The following is a 25,385-nucleotide window of genomic DNA, read 5'->3' on the forward strand; positions in this document are numbered from 1 at the left end:
CAGCAAAAGCACACTCAAAATGGAGGCAGGGCAACTGCAGGATAGAGGTAATTGCAGAATATCACACAGCCCTGGATAGTTCCCATACCCCTTCTTCTTCCCATCCTTTCTACACTCATCCCTGGAGCTGGAAGACCCTTGCAGCAGGGAAACAAAGGAACAGCTCTTCCTGGCCAGCTGGCGGAGAACAGGCTTGGAAAGAATTTGCAAAGTCACCAAGATCCACCATTTATTCTCAGCAGGTGTTTCTGAAAATAAGTTTCAAGGGTTTGACAGAGCCTGGAAGAAACAGGCCTCTCATCAGGATAATGCAGGGATGTGTAGCTATAGGAGCAGCGATTTAGAAATAAATCAGTATTAAAATTTAATATTTTACTGCCAGACTGGTCAGACAACCAAAGGAAGAGAAACCCAAACAAACCACACCACCAGACACTAAAGCAGCAGGTGGCACATCACAGAGTTCAGTCTGTTTGCATCAGGCACTGTGCTGTTGTCAAGTGCCCTGTGCTCCTCTCCTTCAGGACTTAAGTTGGAAGAAAGCAAAAACCACAAAATCCAGGGTCCACATCTGTCGAAGTCAGCGCACACCCAAAGCCAAGGGTGTGGAAAGGCCCATCCCTCTCTCCTCCTCAAGGCCAGACACATGGGATGCCAGAGGCTCAGATCCAGGAACCAAGAGATCCTGAATCAGATTTCACATAACTCTCGCCTGTTCCAAGGCTGCAACTGCAGAGATCAGCTCAGGTTTATTTTTAGGCACTCCAGTCCTGTGCCTTTTTTTCCAGTAATTCTGATCAAACTTGTTCCTGGAATTCAGAAACAGATTCAGCTGCAACACCATGCCTCCTGTGATTTAAGATGTGACTCCCAGAAAAGATGCCAGGGCCATTAAAGGAAGAAATGACAGATGCTGGTGTCACTTTATCATTTTCTACTTTATTACTTCAAATTAACAACCACGATAAAGCTCAAAAAAGTCCAATATTTACACAGGAAAAAAGTACAAAATCCCCCCCAAAGTTCTTCAGGTTTTTTTTTTGTTTTTTTAAATTACAAAGTAATAAAAAGTTTTGCTCTTTAATTAAAAAAAAGAGAGAGACAGTAAGAGGGGTAAATAAATTAGGAAAAAAACAGGGAGGAAAAATAAAGTGTTAAATAGAAAGGGTAAAAACAAACAAAACAAAGACTAACCCCACCCTCCCCGCCCTGCCAACAACCCATCGGCTCCACACTACAGTGACAGTGTGTCTGCTACAGGCCATAGGTCGCAGTGGTGATCATTGTGTTTCAAAGCCCCAAGTGCCACAAAGCAGCTTGAGAATTCCTAAATTATATTTAAAAACAACTAAAGTCGGGGGGGGAAAAGGGGGGGGAAACGGGTGGGAGAGGGCAGGAGGGGATTGTGCATGTATTGGTGGATCTTACTTGGGGTTGCATGAGGAGAGAGCAAGAACCATCGCTCTGAAAGAACTCCAAACTCCAGTTTCTGTGCGCCCCTCTCTTCTCCTCAAGTCCCACACTCTCTCCGCAGGAATTAAAACAAGTTTTAATTAAAAAATAAAAATAGAAAAACACGCACAGCCAGACAAAAAAAAATAAAAAGATCCCACTGCAGGGATGAGAAGTATATTTCTCCTTGTATGTCAGCTCCAACTATCCCATCCTCCATGGGACCAGGTGCCTCTCCAAAGAGATCCCTCAGTGTGTGAGGACCAGTTGGATCAGGGAAGGCTGGCACTTCTCCCAACAGCCAAAAAAGAAACCGCAGAGAAGCCACCCAAGGAAAGGAAGCCCGAGTCAATGATTAGGCTGTTACCACAATTCCCCTCACAGCTTAAAATGTGTTTAATGCTTGAGAAAATAAATTCTGTTATACTAATAAAAATCAGACTTCTACCATCAAGTGTGGCTGGAATCTGATTCCCTCCTGGCCCACAAGGCTCCTGAAAAGAACAAAACAAAAAATACAAAAAAAAATACCTCACCCACCCACCACCAATCCCTGCCCTCAGAAAAAAAGGAGAGCAAAGTTTAAATTTATATGGCTAGAAACCATATGATTTGAAAACAACATTAAAGAGAAAAATTAAAGCAGGAGAGGATAGGCAAGAAGAAGGAGAAAAGAAAAAGCAAAACAGAGAAATCAAAACCAGGAGCAGAGTCAGGATAGGGAACTGAGGGTAGCCAGTGGGGGCAGCGATAGGGGCTGGGGAGCAGCACAGGCGTTCCCACACAGCTCCCACGTCCTCGACAGTTCCTCGGAGGCGCTCACACCAGGGACAGGTGGCCCTCTGGAAACGGCTCACACCAGCGCAGGGGCACAGCTCGACTCCTCATCGTTGGCAAAAAGAAATTCTGTTGGGTTTTTTGTTTGGTTTTTTTTTTGTCTTTTTTTTTTTTTTTTAGTTTTTGTTTGTTTTTTGGGTTTTTTGTTTTTTAAAAGAAAAATACAGTGAAGACACTAAAAAGAGAATTCAAAAGAGAGAAAAAGGCAAGAGATGTTAGGAATAAAGGCTCTTCCCAGCACTTCCATTGCCAGTTGGAGTGTAACAAATCAAATCAGCCCTTTCTTCTACACTCCTGCCTCCCCTCAGAGTTACCTTGCCCAGCTACTGTCATTTCCTCTACAAGAGGCACTCAGTAGCTGTACCAAGTCTTCCACACTTGATCACCTGCTCAGCACCCTCCACCCCAACACTGTCACACTGCCAGAAAAGCATTCATGAGGAATTAACAAAATGGCTCCCCAGCCCAACACCTTCTCCACCCTTCCTATCATCCTGGAGATCTGGAAGCTACCTTTACACCTAAGACAATCTGTTCCCTCAAAGTTTTGGCAGCCAACCTTATTCTTCCCTCTGAGGCCAAAGGACATCTCAAAGTAAGATGAAAGGAAAGGAAATATACCAATCCCCCACACCAACAAAGTCTTAACTTAAGGCTTTTTTTCCCCAATTCCCAGTTCCCCGGCATAAGTACAAGCTCACCTAAGCAAACACTGGTCCAGTGGCAATTGCTCCTCACTTCCCAAGGTGATCAAATGGCACACTTGTCTACAAAAGAAAAAGAAGAGTTGCTAAGGGCTGGAGAGGACAATAAAAAGCAAAAAAGGCATCAAAACAGAGAGACTGCATGTTTCTCTCAAGACACCCTCCCTCTCAAGAGTTTACTGCTTTGCTTCTCCAAACCACTGTGGTCTGGAAGACAGCAAGATGATGGCTTATTCCAAGCAAGGCAGAGAGCTAAAATGGCAGTACTCAGCATAGCCTCCATAAAATACATAATAGAAGAGCAAGGAAGAGCAAGGGTGTAACCTTGGTACCACTCCCCTCACCACACCAGAAGCTTCCAGCTCATGTCAGCTCCAGCAAATCAGGCAAAAACTGCTCTGGGGCTTGTAGACCTTCCTGGCCAAGGCCAGGAACACTGCAGCAGGAACTCACCTGTGATGCTGAAATCCGTGACACCTCTTGCCGCCCTGTGAGGTCAGACGAGGAGACGTTGGCAGGAGCTCCTCGGTGTAACCTCATGCTGACCTTCCGCTCCCTGTCCACTCTTGAGATTGCTCTGGGGGACGTGTTGCCTGTTGGGGCAGAGAAATGCCGAGACAAGAATATCAGTCAATAGCTTTGGTTTCCGGCCAGCAATAGGGGTGGCACCCTCCCCCAGCTCTCCCACCCCCCTCACCGGACTGCTGGATTCGGGAGGTGGGGGTGGAGGCCATGGGCTCGGTGACATTGCGAAGACGGTTGGCAGTGGCTCCGGCAGGTGGACCAGGGGGCAGCGCTCGTGTGGCTGACCCTCGGAGCTGCCCCATCCTCTCCTCCCGCTCGTGCTCTCGCCGCTCCCGATCCATATCCTCAGGGTTCCGGGCTGCACCCTGAGTGGAGAAACCCCAACACCACACACGGCTGTCAGGCAGGAGAGACAGCAGCAGCCCCAGACAGAAAACACACGGTGCTCCATCATGCCAAGAAAGTGGAGCTCCACCCCCAAAACTCCCCTCACCATTTTCCACTGCACCAAGAAGGGACCTCATTCTATTCCAAAACAAAACAGGTAAGAAAGCATATAAACTACAGCTGTTATTGCAACACACATCTATGTCCCACCTCCAAATACAGCTCTCTCCTGAAAAATTATCGCTAGCTACAGATCTACTGACTCAAGTGCTCCATCAGACACACTAATAGAACAGTAACTATACCCCCAGTTAGTTATACACCAAAATACTCTGCCTCTTTTTCACTCTACCCAGTCCCTTTGCTCAGGCTGTTTACCAGGGCTAAGCACAGACATCAGGCAGTTTCCAACCTTCCTCCCCCATCTCCATGATACAAACCAACCCCAGTCCAGCCCTTCTGCCAAACACACTCACAAATTTAAGCATGTTCCAGTCAAAGACGTAGTCATAGGAGAAGCCTTGGCGGTGGAAGAGGTTGCGGAAGAGTTGCCGCAGGTATGAGTAGTCAGGCTTATCATCAAACCTCAGTGAACGGCAGAAGTTGAGGTATGTCGAGAACTCAGCTGGAGAGAGCAGAGAACAGCTGATGGCTGTGGTTTGCCATCCAACCTGCCTTTCAACAGCGGCTTGCTGGACCAAGGCAGCACAAACACTGAGCTGTGTAACATGGACTGAGCCTGCTGGTGGCAATGCTTTGTCCACCAAAAGGACCCCATTTCTCTTTTTACCAGAGAAAATGTTAAGCACCTCTTTCTGTCGGCTTCTCCAAGCAAGACCTAGCAAGTCACAGTGGCTGCTGAATGACAGTAGAAATGCAGGCCTAAAGAAGAGCCGAAGACAAGTTTTGGGAAGTTCAACTCAGAACAATAGTCTTCCTAGCTCAGTAGCCTGTCATACACAATGGTCAGAAGTAGATGAGAGAAGAAAGAATGGGGCAGACACATCTGACACTTCCACTGACCTGCTTTCAGCTCCATGAACTTCCTGATCTGCATGTAGTTCCTAACTATTCAGTAATTCTCACAATTTCTCTTCTACATACTCGTCCCATCTCTCCTCCAACTCCTGTAAGATTTAAGCATCCACAACATCTTCTGAGAAGGACTTCCACAGGTCTCCACACTGGCTGTGTGAAGAACCACTTCCTTTTATTTTGAAGCTGGCAGAAACCAGCGTTGTTTCTCTTCCAATACAAAAACTGGGGCCACCAAATAATCAGCTCCCATCCAAACTTCTGTAGGCACAGCCAGAGAGTAGACTTCTACCATCTCTCTATCTACCTCCTTTTCCAGCAAACTCATTACTTGGGCAGAAATCAACTCACCTCTGGTCACGCTTTTGGCCTTTTCCTCAGTTATACCATATCCTTAGTGAAACAGTGGGATAGACCAGACCTACACAGTGTATGCAAGGTGCAAGTGGGCCATGGGTTTAAGCACACTGGGCTTCTTTCCTAGTAATTCCTAATGCTCCCTTTCCTCAGCAGCCACCGAGCACAAAGTTGATGTTTTCACAGAACTATCAATTGTAATTGCAACAGCTCATTGGTGAGTGACACTGGTCAGCCAGAGCCTACTACTGTGCACATGACCTGAGGACCAAGACTTCTCTCTGTTCTCACATACATTACTCCATGTTTACCTACAAAGAACTACATTTGCCACTTTAATGCCTGGTTATTCCTGAGACTCCTCATTAAACAGTAAAATTTCAGCATCATCAGCATACCTTCTCAGCTCAATGCCAACCCCCCCTTTGAAATGCTCACCAGGTCCTAAAGATCCCTCCTCTCAGCACTCTCATGCCCTTACTATCGAAGGTTTGACTGCCCACAAAAACACATTTCCCACTTCTGAACCTGAACTGTACCGTGACCTCTCTGTTATCCTTCTCATCACCCGTGTCAGCAGCACATCCTGGTCTGGGGTACTGGGCACTGCCCTTTAGGATTCAGGATTCCAGGGGGTTTCAGCAGGCGAACAAGCCAAGCAGCAGACAAGACAGCCATCAAGATGAGAGCACTTACAAGGGTACCCTTTGCAGAGCACCTCGATGGGCGTTGACATCTTTTTCTCGCTGATCCTCTCGTACTTTTGGCGCTTGGTGGCAGCCTTGAGGCCCTGCCAGGGCAGCGAGCCCAGGTTGAAATACATGAGCACATAACCCAGGCTCTCCAGGTCATCACGGCGACTTTGTTCTGTGAGAAATTACAAAGGGGCAAGGAGTGAGCAGCAAACAAAACCACTTTGGCAATCACATAGCTTTGGAGGTGAACACTGAATGGAACGACCAACCCTTTCTCTTTTCTGGTAGATTTCTACAGATACTCAAACTTGTAGAAGACATTCCATAGCAAATTCCTGTGATAATGGACATAGTACAAGAGTTAAGGTGCTCCTCTCCCCATACAGCCCAACCCACTACATAACTAATGACTGACTACCTCCTCACTTGGACAAGCCTTAATTCACAAAAGAATTTCACATCTCAAGAACTGCTGCAGCAACCCTGCCTACTTTGCTCTTCCCAGTCACAGAGGAAGGGCACCCACACTTCCCCACCCAGAATGATTCTTCAGTCCAAGGATTAGTCATGACAGAGGCAGACACAGATAGACAAAGCTAACAGAGCTAAGTCCAACACAGCCCTTTCAAACACATCTTCTAATTTAAATTGCTGATAGTCTTTAAGCAGGGCAGAAACAAGGAACTAGGGACCCCTTCTTGTAGTAAACAACTTTGTTGATAGTAGAAGCCTAACATGTAATGTACAAAGATGTCTTTCCAGCTTGGTGACATTTTTCAAGCTGTGGAGGAAAGGGGTATACTTTGAAGAAAAAACTCCCCTCCAAATGGGGCATGACTATATAACTGGCATCACTACCAACTCTACTTAGACCAAGGGTTGCCCTTAAGATGCCATTGGAAGGACTCGTCTCTAGATGCTTACTAATGAAACAAAAGAAACTGGCTCACAAAAAAAAACCCCAACATTTCACACTGACCTTGTTCTCTAGAATAGCCAAGACAATTTAAAGTTTCAAGCTATCTCAAGAAGGATTTGATGCAGAATCTCAACAACTGCAAATATTGCCTGGTTAACTCCTCCCAACTCCTCCAACATTGCTTGCAAATTCATCTATAAATCTTGCCAAGATTGTCTTGTTCTTGTTTCCCTCCCAAATAAAATAAACACTTTGGAGGAAGTACTTTACATCTCCAGAAGAATAACTGACATAGATAACAGGCAGGCAAAATATGGCTTAAGGGAGAGCACAGGGATAGAGAAAAGACTAAAGACCTTCATCTATTAGATTAATTTACTACAGCATATTTTGCTGGATTCAGTGCCACATCCTGGAAGATGCTGCAGATTATATGCTAGTCTGTGAGCTCTCAGTATCGGATACATGTTACCACCTGCCCCATTCAAAGGCCAGTAGATCACTACAGATATCCCTTTTTCTGTTAGCTGAGCTGAATCCTGACAAAAGAATAGCAGTAGCAGGTCACAAATACACGTATCCTCATGTAACAACACAAGCTGTGGGTCACAAGGCTCCTTCCTCCTTGTAAATGTCTCTCAGAACCTCCTAGCTGTTTTGAGAACTGAGGGCTTGTCAAGTAAAAATTGTTGAGGGGGAAAAAAAAGTACCATGGTTGCAGAAGAAAAGGAAGGTCTTATCATTCCATAACTGATAGGAGAGATCATTTGGGTCAAAGCACATGAAACACCACAAAAATGCCACATTCCAAGATGGTAGGGAAGAAGGCAGTCCTGCAGATTCCCAAAGTGTCTTACTTGGAGCATGCAGAAATTACAGCACTTTTTGACCTCACGAACTTACTGCCTCAAGTTGCCCACTTTAAAGGGGCTAATACTTCCTAATCTTATCAGGCTACTGCCAAAGATAATTACATGGCTGTCTGGGAGATACTTAGGTGCTATGACAGGAACAGAGAAAAGAAACCCAGTTTTGCATTTAGCCTAAGGTTGGGATACGTGTACTCTCAGAGGGCTGCGATTACTCACCATGCATATCAAATAAACAAAACTAAACAATACTGGCTAATGACCTACATCCTTAGACAGGAGGCATGTGGAAATGGAGTCAGAACACACACCCAGGGCTTGAAAGCATAGGAGACAAGGATAACCTCAATCCTGCAGTCTTGCCAGCCCTTGACTTATCCATGCTGTAGCTTTAACACCTCTAGCTGTGGCTTCCTGACTAGAGGTGGTTCCCCTCAGAAGAGTAGGGAAAGGCAGGGCAGGAACCAGAGAAACCTACAGAACAAGCAAATCAGCCTTTCAGGAATAAATCAGAATGTTGCCTCCAAAATCTTGCTTGAACTCCAAACTGCTTAGGGCAGGCTGAGTAACACACCTCCACTTGTGTGAAGCACAGCACTTTTGAGCAGAGCCACCAATGCCATCCAGAACAGGATATATTCTGCAAACAGATGCCTGGTCACAGTCCTACCAGTTTAGGGAAGGCCAGAATTAGAGACTTGGGATTAGGGAGCCTCAAGTCAGTGGGGGATACTATGAGCCCTCACTGAAGGCAATGAGAGGGGTTAAAAACCAAATTAGGAAGCTAACTAGTATCCATTACGTGCATGCAAACACACTTTAACTGTGTCTTAACACAGCAATATGATCAAGGAAAAACAACTGCAAGCACAACGCCTAATTATTAAAATGCTGAATGGTAGGTGTTTCACAGCACTGCACTCCCCATGTTTAGCACCTCACGTACATGTGGGCATTGTAGCCCACTCAAACAACTTCAGTGAGACTCACACCTGTGATGAGCCTGAAATGCCAACACAAGGGGTCACAATTGTCCAGCTGCCTCAAAACATTGTAGCAGTCTATTACCTGTAACCCTACATACAAGATACTGAATTAATCCTTGGAGGAGGGTAAAGGACAACAGTTTCTACATCCTGTTTATTTGTTTCATCTATAGTTACTATAACACATCTCCCAGTCTTTAATTACTTTTTTTTGCAGAGTCAGGATACTAGATAACATTAAACAGCAAAGAGATAGAAATAAAACTCTACCTCTACATACCAAGGAAACATTATTTAGTGTTAACTACTTTTAGAAACACGACAATCAGTGACTAACTCTCATAGCATCCCTGGGCCACAGGAAAAAGAAAAAATCTCACTTTGGAGTTTGAAAAGTGAAAGAAAAATACAAGTGACGTGAATGCATCCGCTGAGCAAGTCAGTCCAGAAGCAGAATTATAGTCATACCTGTGACACCACACCATACTTTCTCTCTCCATTTTATCTCAGCTCTCCTGCAATGTTTTGGTTTTTTTTAAGCCAATTTTATGAAAAATGTATTTTCTATAAGACACTCATCCTTTCTTCCCTCCTTCCCAAAAGCCTTTCCAATAGAAAACACAAGGTCACCTTCCCACACAACCCAGCATGTCTTCCCAAACCCAACCCACTCTGCAAGCAGTCTCTTGCCAGTTCCCTCTCACCCCCAGTGAGGTTCCCAGCCAGCCCACACCTTAACTCCCTTTCCAAAGCAGGGTCCTCAGAAGCCAAGTCAGGGGTGAGTGGCAGGACAGGACAAGACATGCTTGGGCAAAGACCGAAGACTGAGAACTGGTTGCCTTGGACACAAAGTTCATGGCAAAATGAGTTTCTTTGCAGCCTAAGCTGTTTCCTGAGCATTTTCCTCCACTCTGATCCTACCAAAGTGATGCTGCTCCCATGCAGAACTCCCTAGAAATCAGCTGTCTTCCCTGGAGTCAGCCCAGCTGCAGGCAGGCTTAACCAAGCAATGTTTCCCTGATTACATAGTCAGATCCGATCTTGCATATGCTGGACTAGAGTTCCCCTTTCTCTACCCACTGCATGGCAACAGCTTTTAAAAACACACAAGAATCTGGAACGGGTGACAGAGGGCAGGATGAGCAGGAGGACTTATGATCTGCACAGCCTACACCGATACCATCTAGGATATTCATTTGGGAAGGCACTGCCCCCCACCCTCTCTGTCACCCAGACAGAGACTATCAGGCTTCTTCTAAGACTGTCTCATGGGCACACCGGGCATCTATTTCAGACATTACAGGCTACAGTGGGTGCAAGGGACTCTCATCCCTAGAGCATGTGAAAATTGACTGGAATGCGTGAACCAAAGCCTGCACAGTCCAATGACTCCCCCAACGGCAAGTCTCCAGCTGTGGAACCCTCCCCAGTTTTGCCTCCTACTTTTTTCCCCTGTCACCAGGAAAAGAATGTGTTTCCTCCAGACATCGGAATGCCCAACCCTTAGCTTGCAAATTCAAATAAAGGCATTTATTCATTTGCTATTCCTGTCACACAAATACCCCAGCACCTGGTTCCTTCTCTCTCCCTAGACCACATTAACGTAATGTTAAGACAGAGAATTTAGTCTCTGAAAAGTCAAAAAATTCAGAGTGCTGGTTCCCATGGCAATGCTGCTAACTCACTAATATCTCTGTCATATACCCTGTGGCAAGGTCTTGAGAAACAGGAACTTCAGCTGAAACCCAAACACCCCCACCCCCTTTCCTCCAGGCAAGTCACTGTAACCTTTATGCCATTCAGGGCAACTATCGGCAATGTGGAGATAATACACCCGAGACCTGTTGCGCAGAGTAACTCACACCCAGACTCTCCCGAATCAAAGGGCATGGAGAGAGCAGCGGCTGCACTCAGACCAATGGCATATGCAATTTGCCCTTGGATTACTGTTTAGACATTGTTTGTTCATCCTGACACACAAGCCAAGCACCAGTAGTAAAGGGCTAAGTTGGGGTGGAATGAATAATGAAGTCGTTCAAAAGCCACAAGCAGACATTTAGCCTCTCGTGATCGGTTCAGGCAGAGCAGGCACACACAAAAGAATCGACAGACATAGTAGTGAGAATTATTTTGTGCATGTCTCCTTGTGGCAGTTACCATGGCTGTGGAAATCCTGACTGAGAATTCAATGGAGAGTCAGTTATATATATGCAGGTCAAGCCAAAATACAGAAGGCCAACTCAGAAAGCTCTATGAGAACTATTTTTAATAACATAGAAGAGGTCAGGAGATTACAGCCCACTCTCAACACACAACACTCCCCATTTTGATATAAATAAAGCATTCTCCATCTAAAGTTATATAGTATTAAGCAAGGAAGACATTGGGAAAAACTGCTTTATTTTCTGCAGGCCAAGTATTGAACTTCAGATATCTGAGAAATATCTGCAAGAGGGGAGAATGCAGGAAGAATGAGGACATGAAATCCTGTGGAAGCTGTTAGTTTGAAAGTTTTGAGTGCCTTGCTCTGATTTTCAAATTCCCAGGTGAGGTTATACACTTGAGAAGAAGCGCCTTCCAGAGATATAAACAATCTGCAAGCAAAGCAGATACTTCCCTGGGTCCAACAGGCAAGACAGCATTCATGTTTCTGCTCCTTAAGAGTTGCCAGTCAATAGCAGAACCAAGTCAGCTTGCTCCAAATGGACCCTACAGTAACTAAGGAGGCCTCAAAGTGTGAACAAAGTTTAGCTTTAATTTAGCAGAGAAAGGAGGTCAAATGCTGGAAAGAAGTTTTTCACAGCCACCAGGGGCTGACTCCCAGGACAATAGTTTCGGTGACTTCAGGAGGTTTAAGCATGGTGGCTACTAACTGGCACAAGGCTTTTACAAAACCTGGGATGATGGTCATCACCAGTGTAAGACCTGGCTGAACACTCATCATTCTTTTCCAGCCTAGTTTCATCTCCTCAGTACTAACCACACACATTAAGGACAGAACCCTACTCCGAAGTTGCCTGAGTTTGTGTAGTTCACAGACACGTGTCTATTTTGAAGGCCTGTGACAGCCAATCCTCAATCACAGAACAGGGGTGTCCAGGCAGCTAGAAGCCTCCCCTCAATTTCAGCTTCTTGTATATTTCCTGCACATCCCCATCCTCAGTAGTAGGTAACACCACATTGCAGGGGCCTCTTATCTTCCAGCTCTGACAGCTACAGAACAATCACTGATGAAGGCACTCAGGAGTCAAAAAGACAGGTTTCAACTGCACATATTCCTAAAGGCTCAGTGCTTGTGAATGTCTCCTTTACACATCTAATCAGCCTGCAAAAATTGTGCAAAGGCAGATTTAGTAGGAGCACAGTCAGAGAGGTCACAGCCTTAATGCTCAACAGGGACCCGTGCACTGAGCAGTGCACACACATAGACCAGGAGACGATTTCTGTCTTCAAGGAGCTCAGAATGCCACCACAGCAGCAGAAGTTACACAGGTGTAGCATTTAAGTTATTTGCCCACCATCTCAAGGCAGGTCAGCAGCAGAGTGAGGCAAATAACCCAACCCCCTCCTTCTGGGGACACACAACCTCCTCTGGAAAGCCCCACCGAGAGGCAACAGCAGGCTCACCGATTCCCAGGTGGGTGTTGATAGAGGCGTAACGGGCTGTGCCAGTCAGATTCTTGTTTTCCCGATAAGGGATGTGCTGGTGGGTCCGGGCATCTCGGTACTTCTTGGCCAAACCAAAATCAATGATGTATACTAGGTTGCCCTTTTTGCCAAGGCCCATAAGGAAGTTGTCTGGCTTCACATCCCGATGGATGAAGTTCTTGGAATGAATGTACTCAATACGGCTGATCTAGAGGAGGGATAGATAAACAAATAAATAAACAAATTGTGAGACAAGCAAGAAACAAACTTATTTTAACTGCATCTGTTAAAAATAGTACCCCGTTCAAGACACTGGCCCATCAGAGCAAGAAAAGGACACTCTGCATTGAGTATCAGTGATGACAGCCAAGGAAATGACACCCTCTGGACGCTGCAGGATCTGGAGATGGAATTTAACCCTGCACACCAACCCAGTCCTCACTCTGAGAAGGTCACCATTAACATCACAAGGAAAGATGGGAAGCAAGTCTATAGGGACTAAAACTTTGAGCTTCAGCATTGACAGCTGTCAACTTTTGAACTTAGCTGAGCCAGGAAAGGAATGGGCCTGTTCAGAAGAGTTAAGGGTCTTGAACCCAAGGCATGAGCAGTGGAATTAAAATAGGTGCCAATAATTCATCACACAGGCAAAAGTATCTATGTGTGCAACACTAACACAAGGCGAGCAGCAGGCAAAGGAAGGAGGGATGGAGATAAGGAAATGCCACCAGTGCCTAGGTTCCAGGCCCCCAACTTCATCAAGAAATAGAAAGCTGGCAGCCACTTGTGCTAAATGAAGAAAGCCTCAGATGCAGCAGTTCTTAAGCAGAGGGAATGGGAAGGGAGTGTGTGGGGGGAAAAAGCATGGAAAAGGAGAGTAGGCACAAATGCTTCAGAGGAAACTCACCATCTGGTCTGCCAGCAGCAGAACTGTCTTGAGACTAAATTTGCGGGAACAAAAGTTGAAGAGATCTTCCAGGCTGGGCCCCAAGAGTTCCATCACCATCACATTGTAGTCCCCCTCTGCTCCACACCACTTAATGGAGGGGATACCCACTGGGGAAAGAAAAAGATTAAGCCCAGGGAACAGAGAGAATAGATGTTGAATCCCCTGCTGAGAAGTTCATGTGTAACACCAAATAATTTATTTTCTACAGCCCTCCAGAATAGTTTCCTTCTCCAACCACTCCCCCATCCCCATAATTTCCTCCCCATCTCACCTCCTCCCTGCATCATCTTGTAGAACTTGCTTTCAATGTGGAGCTGGGGATGCTTGGTTTTGACACATTCCAGTTTGATGGCCACCTCTTCACCAGTTGCAATATTGGCTCCTGCATAGGAATGAGAGTGAAATGAAGATTGCACAAGTTTCTACTGAAGTTAAACACTTCTAACAAGGCCTGTAAAGATGCCAAGACCTTAAGATTTGCCCTGAAATTTATTCTCTATGACAGAAATTAGATTCAGCTACTTCAACTTCATACGGTTTCCAGCACTGCCATTTGTAAACGCAAGCCAGAGAGAGGCACATGAATAGGAAACCTGGTCTGATCCTGAAGTCAGTCTAGAACAACAATCCTACACGTGAACTGCCTTGTTATCTCAAAAAGTGACAGACTTTGGCAGGCCAATCTGCACAGATCAACAGTACCTAAACCTTCCTGAGTGGACGTTGTAGCTTCCTCTAATCATAAACCTAGCCCCTGAACCCAAGCAGTCCCTCAGGTAGTGATAGGGAGTATCTCTTCCCCAGAAAAATTACTGGTTACCTCAGTTACATAATTTCAATACAGCCAATTAGTTCAGGATGAAACATTACTAACATGCGAGCTCTCTCTTTTCTCCACAGCACTGACCTGCTCAATACAGACAATTTCCAAATCCCCAGCTTCTCTCTCTCCTGAGGGTTTTAATAATACCTTTATCTTTTGCCAACACAGAAACATTTGCTATATCACAAATTAGAAGTATGAAGAAATAAGCAGAATCCAGTCCTGAATTAAGCTGTCTGGACACCTTTGTTGAAGGTATTGCTAGATACTTCCAATTACACTAAACCACCACCCCATACACTTCTCTCTGAAAACAACTGAGCTGCCAGCTGCAAAAGCCAGCACTCTGGTCCCAAAGTGCACTGTCAAAGAAGGAACAGGCTGCTCCTTTTCTTGTACTAGCTGAAAGGATTCCAGATGTTTCACATCATCCTAAAATGGAAAGGAGGAATATCTGTACACGGGTCACGGGAATGACACTCAAGACTTGCTTTTCTCCTCCTCCACCATGCCTGCTTCGCACACTAAGACAAGCCCCTCCTCATATCTGGAACTATTAGAAATTTCACTTAAACACAAATCAGAGAGCAGCCCTGATCACAAGCAGCCTATGAACACTGTCATAAAATAAACTACTCCAGAACATGCATGCCAAACATGAGCTGGAATCAAAGGTGATGTTTTGCAGATATCCCATAGCTAGTTTTGGTAGGTCTGGCTAATTTGTGCCTCCTGAACCCTGAGATAAGACTTTAAGAGTCCACAAGGACAAGCTGCAGATAAATCTTTTCAGTTATCCTCTTTCACACACTGCCTCCAGAGCCAGGGACCAAAGAAAAGAAGGAAATGTTCACACAACTGGATTGCTTCTCCCCATGGATCTGAAAGAGATCCATCTCCAGCTGAAGAGTTCTGGCTTGTACACAAAGTTAGCCAAGAGCTGCCTGCTAGCAAAAACACATGATCTAGATGCTGCAGCGCTGGGTTGAGACAGACAAGCTGCTAGGAATTTGTAAGAGAGCAACAAAAACGATTGGGGCCTAGAGGGATTGATTTACTAAGGAAGATTAAAAGAGCTAAATATGTAACATAGACAAGAGATACAACTAAGAAGGGTGGGGAGAAGAATGGGACATGACAACAGTCTACAAATATTTGAAGGCTGTAAACACTAAGGAGGGAGAGGAATTATTTAGGGTGTTCTGAGGGAGGGGAAGGAGGAGCAATGGGATTAATTTAATACAGATTTTAATGCAGGATCCAGGAGAAGGGAAAGGGGAAAAGCCGTCCTGAGAGGCAGAAACATTTGTCCAATGCTTACTTTTGAAAAGATGCTGGCATTTTCCACTTAAAAACTGGTGGCCAGAAAAACAAGTCCGTATATTCCCTTCACTCCACCAGAGGACCCTTCTTAAAAGCACCAGGTGATGCAAGGAGGAAAAGAGTAAGAAAAGGGACTAGTATCCTTCCACCTTTTAAATTAGTGTTCAACCACCGGCTCTCATTCAGCATGGAAACACCCAGGACATCCAAAAAACGTAAGAGCACTTCCTTCCCTTGTCTCTTTCCCCTGCCTTTGTGAAGACTTTCCTCGAAATCCTCTGAAGCAGCTCCCTTGTCTGCTCCCAGAGACAAGGGAGAATTTTTCCCTCTCCTGATACATTTTCTGACACAAAAGAAATGATGAATCTCTCTGACTTTTTGCAGCATTAGCATTTTGAATGAACCTGATTCCCAGAACATGAACCATGGAAACATGAACGAGTTTTCATCTCCAAATTACCCTGGGTGTTCAGAAACATGGAGATGCATCCACCTACTGGGCTGTCTGCAGGTAGGGAGTGTTATCTGTGAGCACATAAAGGGAAAGCAGGGGTAGACATCAAGAAGACTCTGATTCTTCAAAATGTGATTATGTGATTCAGATGCTCAGATGGCCTTCAGTCCCACTCTCCATAGCCCAAGCACAAGTGTTACTTAGAGAAAGAACAAATAACCCTGTGGCCTAGAAGAGCACAAGCAGACTTGGAGGATGGTTTGGGTTGGAAGGGACCTTAAGGATCACCTAGTTCCAACACCCCTGCCATGAGGGACACCTTTCACTAGGCCGGGTTGCTCAGAGCCCCATCCAGCCTGGCCTTGAACACTTCCAGGGATGTGGCATCCACAACTTCTCTGGGGTACCTTTTCCAGTCTCCCACCACCCTCATAGCAAAGAATTTCTTCTTAATCTATAATCAAAACCTTTTTCAATTTAAACTCATTCCCCTTGTCCTATCACTATGTGCCCTTGCAAAAAGTCTCTCCCAGTCTTTCTTGTATGCTTCTTTCAGGGAGGGAAGGCTGGAACTAGGTCATCCCAAAGCCTTTTCTTCTCCAAGGCTGAACAATCTCAATTCTCTCAGCCCTTCCTCATAATAGAGGTGCTTCATCCATCTAACCATTATTGTGGTCCTTCTCTGGACCAATCTGACCTAGCCTTTGCTCAGGGGGTCACTGTCTGAACTCTTTCGGCTTGTTCCCTCTCCAAACCTCACCATGTCTACAAGTTGCTCCCTGTACTATTTCTTGGCTAGAGATCCACCTAGATCAAGACCACCACTAGCGAGGAGGGAATTTAAGGGCAGCAGTCTTTCTGATCCTTTGTTCCATGCTTCGACCACCATCTTTTTTAAAGCTACAAGTACAAAAGCAACAGTTCTGTGCTCTCTTTACAGACTGGAAAGCACCGTGTTTCAGGCAAATACAGCAGAGTCTGCTAGCTTCAGCCACTCGAGAGACTGAATGTAGGATGGGGGATAATTCCAAACATCCTCCCCCAGTCTCGCTCCGCTGTGGGGGCTGCACAAATTCAACTCATTCATCAAAAGCTCTTTGAAACGGGGCCCCGGGGACAGAGGATGTCACCGGCTGAACAGGATCTTTTCAGAGTGGAATCCTGACTGCATGTCTGATACAATAAACACCGCCCTCCCTGAGCATCGGGGGCAACAGGCAGAGGCCCCACACTCCCCATCATCTGTGCCCCTCTCTACAGCCTGCCGAGGGAAGAATGGAGGGCTGGGAACAGATGGATGAAGGCAGATAGGGCGAGAGAGAGTTAACAAGCCAGGAAACAAAGGGAAGGCACTCCCCTCCCAGCAAGGGAGGAGCCTGCCACCAGGAACTGTCCCCAGCCAGCTCAGGTCCCAGCATGCTTTGTCTGCCCAGCTCCTCTCCACCACCAGTGTGCATCCCGGCCAAACCATTCCTACACGTCCAGCAACCCTGCCCTGCCTCTTGGCCAGCACCTCTGACAAAGCACCTCCCCCTCCAGCAGCCCAAAGGTCTCGGCAATTCCTCTGCAAACTGGGTTTGCTCTTCTGAATGAGCATTTCTAGAGGTAAATGGGCTAGCCAAGGCTCATGGGCAGCCTGATCTCATTTCCCACCCTCTCAAACCAATGCGGAGAGAGTATTCCACCTGGCACATCTATCCTTCAAAGTAGGGCATGGAAGGAATGTGCTTCAAGACCCAGCTAAGGATTAATACAGTCCATCCTTTGTATCTACCCACGTAAAAATCCAAGTTTCCTTCTGACAGACAAAAAACCTAAAACAAACCCCAAGAGGACAGCAGGCAGCACCCATTGGTTATAGAGCAGGTGAAGGTAGTAACACCCTGAAAGAGAAGGATAAAGCATATAGCCCCTACTAATCCTCAGAGACAGACAAGCCCTGCTCTGTATCCACACCATTATCAAAGGAGAGAATGCTGAGGTGAACCTGGTGCAGGAGAGAAGTCCTCGTGAATGAGTCCTTCCGTCTGCAGAGAAGGCCGTGAGAGCATAGCATGAACACAAGCGTCCTCCAGACACACCACCACAGACTACATGCCCAATCCCTCCAGGCTGGGGAGTCACCCAGGCTCCATGAAGTCTCGCTATCACTGCTTCAAAACATGCTGGCTTGCACCTCAAGGAACATCACAAGGGCTTTGATACTGCATTCAAGTAACTTGGTTGAATCCTGCTGTGCTCACCACACTGGGGCACTGGGCTTCTTCTGTTTAGTGACAGGCAAGGCAGGCACAACCCCCTCACCAGGGCCTGTTTTCCATACCTGATTTGCACAGGCGGATGACCTGTTACATGGTACAGAGCAATACAGGATCAGGTCTTTCCATTCAGTACCTCCTTTCTCTCCCTATATGTACCCCAGATGTTTAGCAAGATCCTGGCAATTTACACTATCGTAGAGAGGGTCTGCAATGCTTCAAGACATAACAAATGTGGAAAATGCTGTGTCTGAGCTACCATCCCTGAATCCTAGCACTGGGAATTAAAACCACTGTCATCCAAGACACTAACTGGTTGAAGGCCCACACAGGAGCAGCATACAGGAACAGGCTGTAGTAAAGGCAGCACACAGTGGAACTGGGATCCCAGATCCATTATTTATCCTTTATTCATGTTCTGGATAAAGGTGGCAACAAAGCCTGTTACTGATGATTCCCACAGGACACTTAATCAAGAGGGGCTGCCAGCACCAAGCAAGAGAGAATAATAAAGCAAGAGGGAACTGGAAATAAAAACCAGAGGTTGATTATAGATGGTGATTTACAATCAGAGGAAAATGTAATCTGAACTGGAGGTATTCAATGAAAGGGATTTGGGGAGGGATGGGAAGATGTTGGAGATCCTAGAAGAGCTCTCCAACGATACAGCTGACAGTGTGTTATGGCCAGTTCTGTAACCTGATAGTGTTGGCTATGGGGAAAGCCAAGGAGACTCAAAGCAGCCTATGCAGAGGCATCACATTACAGATCACCCAGGGTAGTCCTCCACTGCCAGGCACTGGAAATGCCACACCTCAAAAGCAGTGTTGACTCCAAGCTGCTCAGCAGATGAAACTAGGAAAAACTGAAGGACCAGCAAAAGTGAGGAGTGGTGGATATACTGGGAACCGAAATACACCTCAACTGAACAAATTAACAGTCAAGGAGCACATGACAACCACCTGCAAGTACCCAAAGGGTGCGGACACTAAAGCAGAGGGCAGCCCTTCAGCTGGCCTGCAGGACCACAGCAGAACAGGTAGTGGTGAGAACCAGAGACAAGGTAACACCAGCCCTGATGGAGGGATCGAGCAGGCTGCTGGGTAGTCTCGCCACTCTGGCCCCACATGGTTTGAGCCAATAAAAACATGAGCAGGCAAGCATCAGGGAACATATCTACACATCAGCACACTGGCTTGGAAGAACTTCTACCCAGGTGACCTGCTGTGGTAACAGGAAACCCAGCACCTCATGGGCTCTGTCCACTGAGCTTCCAGCTCAGGTCATTTCAGACATTAATTCTAAATCCCATTACAGATCTAACAGATCTGAGCCCGAGGACTTCAACCAGGCCAGGCTCTCTGACCTGTTTTACACCTCCTCATCTCATACCTTTCTCTTACAGGTCCTGGACCACCTCTTCCACTACCAGTCTTCCCAAAACAGCATTCCTTCTATCCTTGAAGGAATAGCTATGTCCTCCCTTTCCACCACACGCTCTGTGAACAGAGTTTATACCCACACACACCCAAGCTCAAGAAAAGGAAGTGAGAATGCTGGAATAGAGTATATGACAACTATGCCCCAAACAGTCCAAATCTAAATCAGTCTGATCAACCAGCACTGTGTCTTCAGTATGTGGTAAGTCAAAGCTGAGCTCATCCCCCTTTCTTTACCATGAGAAGGCCAGCAGCCACTAGCAGTATTCCATTAGTTTTTTTCCCTTCTCCACCCCATCCAACCTTACATGGTGCCCACAAATACCAACAGGCAAGAAAAACAACCCCAAAACAATGATGCAATTGAGAAAACCAACCTTGAGACAGACTCTCACACTCACCTAGGTAAATGTCTCCAAACGAACCACTGCCAATCTTTCTGCCCAGCCGGTATTTGTTTCCCACTCGAAGCTCCATGGTTCAGTCGTGCTAAGAAAAGAGGCACAGAAAGAGCACTGTCAGAGCAGAAACAGGAAGTGAATCATGTAAGACTGCAGAAGAGACTTCCCCACTTCATCCAGAGGCTGAGCAGTTTTAAATCTTGAAATACTTCACTTTCTACATAGCTTCCATCACCTCTCCTGATCTGAATTTCCAGGGACAGCATGAGCAAGAAACACTGCAGGACCAGAACACTCTCAAGCTTGTTTTTCACATGTTCCCATTATTAGAATGAAGCATGATTGAACCTCTTCCCCTCTTTTTGCTCAGAGACTAGGGAGGGGTTCAGGAAACCCCTTCTAAGAAGGTTTCAGTGCGTGATCATGCCACACTACTGTAAAGAGGTGGCATGGTACTGCTTCCTGTACCTTACAGTACCTGACACTGGGACAGAAGTACCTTCTGAGACACCAGAAGGGTCAGGAATAACAAACTCTATGAGGAGTTTCCCTCTGACCCAGCCCTACTCCAACACCTCAGTGCTGGTGAAGCAAAGGACCCAAGGGCTGCGAGGGACAGACAGACTGCCAGGAGCAAGTGACTGCATCTCTCCTAGGCAGGGGCCGGCACAGGGAGGAGACATCTCGCTGAACTGAACCCTGCCAGGCACACACTGGCTAGGAACACCCCTTGCTCATCTCCACACACTTCTGCTGATCACCACCTCCTTTGGTCTACCTGAGCCTCTCCAACTCTCTTGCCTACCTAGGTATGGCAGCTGTTTGTTTTTAGCAGCTCAGGCCTTTCCTCATCCCTTTACCTGAGATGATTAGCTAACCCTTTGACCTCATGTACCCTATCAACATGCCCAGGCTCAGCCTACTCACCTACCACAGAAAACCAACTGGGTGGAAGGACCACAGCCACAGAGTTTGTTCTCTCTGCCAACCTCAACTTCTGCTGCAAACACCTCGGCCAAACACAGCTCCAGCAGCTCCCATCTTAACAGCCCCCTTTCCCTTGCCTCTTCTATGTCCACCCATTTATTCTAGAAACCACATCTCTTCCTGAGACAGACAATGTGTCTCCTTTCAGAGGGATTTGCCACAGTCCTAATTTATGCAGTGCCACATTATTAGCGTACAAAATGCAGACACAGAGCCTGTTGGGGACAGGAAAGGTGAGGAATGATTCATGTTTTCACAAGTGGGAGCGAGGAACTTTCTCTTGCTGGAGTTCGGTGGGAAGGAAGCATCACTGTAGGAAAGAAGGGAGAAATGGCCTTGTGAGGCAGAAGTACAAAAAAATAATCCCAGCCACAGGATTCTGGGCATACTATAAACCCAGAGCTGCTTCCCTGCCCCAGGAGATGGGATTACAGAAGAATGGATGGGCTGCGGAGATGTACAGGGAAATAATCCTATCAAGGCATTCAGGGGACATTGTGAACCCTGAAAGCAGAGCTCCAGTCATCAGAAACCACACACAAAACACTCAGAGGTGGAGTCCCCTCACCTAGTATTTGCTTATGCATGTGGGTTTCTGTCCATCTGAAGTCTAGAAAACCCTGTGGCTATTTCTGACTTTCTTACTACCAGGAATGTAGGCAGAGCCTTGGGAACTGAACCAGAAGGCAGGCGTACCTGGGTGAGGGCGCAGCAAACAGACATGATTTCTATCCGCTGCCTGCTGTTCTGTATAACCACATTAACATACATCTGACTTGCTTACACTCCTACTCCAATAAACGATCAAAGGTCTGTGTCCCCAGGAACCGTCACACCACTGTCAAGAAGACAGCTCCCGATCCTCCTTCCTTCATGGAGTGCTCACCCAGGCCTGTGAACCCCGAGCACTTCCACTTGAGTCCAATTCCCAGCTGGGGCGAGCACAGCTGAGCACACGGCAGAGACTGGGCAAGAGGGCCCGGTGGGACACTGCAGGTACTGCTCTGCAACACCACAGTCCCTAACCTAAATTCGGACCCACCCTTCTGGGACAGGCAGGAGCCAGGTTAAGAAGGGTTTCTCACACAACGAGGCAGCAGCCTTGTAGCTGATTAAGCAACAGGCTCCAAAGGGGAATCTAAAAAATGCTCCAGGGCGCGGGGGTGGAAGCGGGAAGCAGGATAATGGAGTAAAAAAAATCATGGTCTCGCACAGCTGTCATTTTGCCTTATCTCCCCCCCAACACACATACATACACAAGTGTGAGTTGAAAACCTGGGCTGAGGATAGCCAGAGAGCAAGAGCCTGGATTCCTGGTAAGAGGGCAGGACACATACATCCCACCCCCTCAACAACTGCTCCAGGAGTTCAAACATCTATCCCATTTGCTTCTATTTCACACACATACCCCCACCACCATCCACAGCTTCCGCCCTTTATCTCCTCATCTTCAGGTCTACTGTTACAAGAAGAAAGAAAATTGTACCCACAAAATATATATTCTTACATGTGAAATTTGTATCACCCCTCTATGTGTTATTTATACATGTAAAATTTAAAAGCCAACCCTCCTTCCCACCCCACCCCCCACAGCCTTAACCCCCCAGCCCTGCCACCCTTCCTGCACTCTACAGCCAAGGCAGCATTCCCAGGGGCTGCAGGGCAATCATTTAGTTAAACCATTTAGTTTTCCATAAGGGATTAACACACATACAACCTCAGAGCGAGAGTGTGCTCTGCATGAGTGTTTGCATACATGAATATCCAATACTACACAATCTCAAAAAAAATAATAAAACTATCCAGCCGCCAGCGCTGCTTCCCCACACACACCATTTTGCACCAGCCCCTTTTATATAATATAAAATACCCACGTACAGGCACAAAGGCCATTATATAAACACACGATAAGAGTTGATATCACATTGCTGTGCCAGCAGCGATGGCGACCAACGATGCAGGGACCATGTTGGAGGGGGGGACCATCAAGAGGGGCTGGGGGACAGGAGGGACACCTCTGTCCCACCCGAGGGGGTCGGGAATGAGAAGATGCCCTGTCTGGCAAAAGCCATACAAAACCAAACCCACGGCTCCATAATGGAGGCTGCCGATCCCAGCAATGCTCCAGCTTTCAGTGGAAGTGTAGGGAGTGGGGGCTGCTTTACCCAAAGACTATTAAGGCTTTAAACGTCTTTTTTTTTTTTTTTTTTTTTTTTTTTTTTTTTGGGGGGGGGGTGTTTGAAGGGAAAAAAAGATAGGCTGGGAAACCAGTAATTTGACCTGGCTTAAAAATGTGAAGGAAAAAAGAAAAAAATTACATTGATTGAAATGCAAAACACCAAACCCCTCCAGACCCTTAGACACTTACAGAAAGGAGAGCAGCAAATAAGATGGGGGGAGAAAAGAAACCCCAAGCACAGAGCATTTGAACTACATTTGAGGAAGAAACAGCCACAACAGGAAAACAGGAAAGGGGGGACACACACCAAAAAATATAATAATAAATCTGTCCCTTACACCCCCACCCCCTACAGGCAAACACTACGCGAAGACAGCCGTACCCGGGCTGTTATTTTTCCGGGTAGGTAACAAAAAGCTGCCACCCCCGGGAACGGCGCTGAACTTCTCCTCGTCCCCCCACTCGCATCCGGACCCGGCATCGACCCCCGCCCCTACCGCCCCCCACAAGAGGAAATATCGACCCCACAATCCCCCCAAACGCAGACACCCCTTCTCCCCCGAAGAGGCGACGAGGGGGGCCGGGGAGGGAGACCCGGAGCATCAGTGAACGGAAGGGGTGGGGGGCTAAATCCCCCGGGGGGCGGCCCCCCTCCGGGACCCCCGCAGACCCCGCCGAGGACACACGGCACCCCCCTCCCCACCCGGCCCCGCCGGCAGCCAGGCAGGGCCCCGGCAGGCGGAAAAAGGGGAGAAGGGGGAACAGCCCCCCCAAAATCTGCCGCTGGCGGAGGGGGCGACCCCCTCCCCGCGCCCCCACAAAGGGGCTTTTGTCCCCCGCGCCCCCCCGGCCCGGCGCATCGCGCCCTGCCCTCCCCTCCCCCGCCCCCTCCCCCTCCCTCCGCGCACACAAAGAGCCGGAGGGGCCGCCTTTCCCCCGGGGTTTGCGCCCCAAGATGCGGGCGGGCGCCCCCCATACCCACCCTGACGGGAAGGGGGCCGTGTGGGGATGCTGCTCCGCCGGCTGTCAGGGGGCCAGGCGGCCGCGGCGGGGAGGATGACGGAGGATTGGGGAGGGCTGGCGGCGGCCGTGCCCGGCGCGTCCCTCCTTCGCTCGGCTCGGCGCGGCGCGGCGCTGCCTGCCGCCTCCCGCCCGCTCGCCGTCCCCTCCAGCCGGCGTGTGCTCGGCACAGCCCGGCGCTCACCCAGTTTCCATTGAGCCCCGGAGCCAAACCCACTGATGTCACCCAACGCAGCCCCGGCCCTCCTCCTCCTCCGCCTCCTCCTCCGCCCGCCGTTAAAGGCGCAACTGCCGCCGCTCCCGGCGCCTTCCCAGCCGCCGTCCCTCAGCTCCGGCGGGCGGAGCAGACACACACGGGCTCGGTTTTGGGGACCGCGACCCCGCTGAAGGTTCCTGCTCAGCATGGAGCAAGCCCACCCACGGCAGCCACCCGCAGCGGGGTAGCCCAGCATGGGGATGGTCGAAGGAGGGTGCTGTGTCCCGTCGCGCTGGCAGCGGATGTCAAGCGGGGGTCCATCAGAAAGGCCCCACTGTGTTCAGGGCTCCTCAGCCCAGGCCCCTCAGGAGTGGGGATGCCCCTTGGGTGAAGCACCTGCAAATCCACACAAATAAGGAAGCACGCACACAAGCCCTAGTGTGGACAGACAGAGGCCCATGAGGCACCCACCAACAGATGGGAGCAAAGCTGGGGCTGCCCCCCAGACCCTGGGGTGTTTGTGGGACAGGTGGGCACAGCAAGCCCCAGAGCACCTCCGAAAGCTCCGAAAGGGGAGCAGGCAGGATGTATCAGACCTTTCTGGGCGTATAGGAGCAGAGCCCACGCTGGGGAACAACTTGGGGGCTTCCGGAAGATGGGGGCTGGATGTGCAAAGGAGCCAGTGGAGGTGCTGTTGAGAGCTCTGGGAGCAGGACTGCAGAAAAAGCTGGAGGCCAGTGTAGTGTGGGCTGGAAGGGACAGAGGGTTCTGTAGAGCAAGAGCCAGATGGTGCCCAGCTTTGGAGGCTCCAGGAGCTGCTCTGGCACAGGCATCCCAAAGTCAAGAACCCCAGTTCCTGCAGTTGGAGATAAGTGTGATGGGGAAGAGCCCTTAGGTGCTTCTAAGCCAGGCCCCTGACATCAGCTTCGAAACATACAATGT

The 25,385-nt window shown here is 48.0% G+C and overlaps 1 protein-coding gene across 2 annotated transcripts; it reads right to left on the reverse strand.

Moving 5' to 3' along the window:
- Positions 1–919: 919 nt before the first annotated feature.
- CSNK1E (casein kinase 1 epsilon) lies at positions 920–24,559 on the reverse strand. Of its 2 annotated transcripts, none has more exons than XM_021553957.4 (11): positions 24,432–24,559; positions 20,062–20,149; positions 13,635–13,745; positions 13,322–13,470; positions 12,394–12,622; positions 5,994–6,164; positions 4,382–4,530; positions 3,691–3,883; positions 3,447–3,586; positions 2,991–3,056; positions 920–2,464 (listed from the first exon to the last, which is right to left on the reverse strand). In XM_021553957.4, exons 2-10 carry the CDS (start codon positions 20,135–20,137, stop codon positions 3,024–3,026), a joined length of 1,251 nt encoding a protein of 416 aa, XP_021409632.1. In that variant the 5' UTR covers positions 20,138–20,149; positions 24,432–24,559; the 3' UTR covers positions 920–2,464; positions 2,991–3,023. The 2 variants fall into 2 exon arrangements, with proteins under 2 accessions (XP_021409632.1, XP_021409631.1); XM_021553956.3 differs by lacking the exon at positions 24,432–24,559 and adding an exon at positions 24,210–24,412.
- Positions 24,560–25,385: the final 826 nt, after the last annotated feature.

Source organism: Lonchura striata, chromosome 1A, assembly GCF_050655825.1.
Source record: "Lonchura striata isolate lonStrDom1 chromosome 1A, ASM5065582v1, whole genome shotgun sequence".
NCBI lineage: Eukaryota > Metazoa > Chordata > Aves > Passeriformes > Estrildidae > Lonchura > Lonchura striata.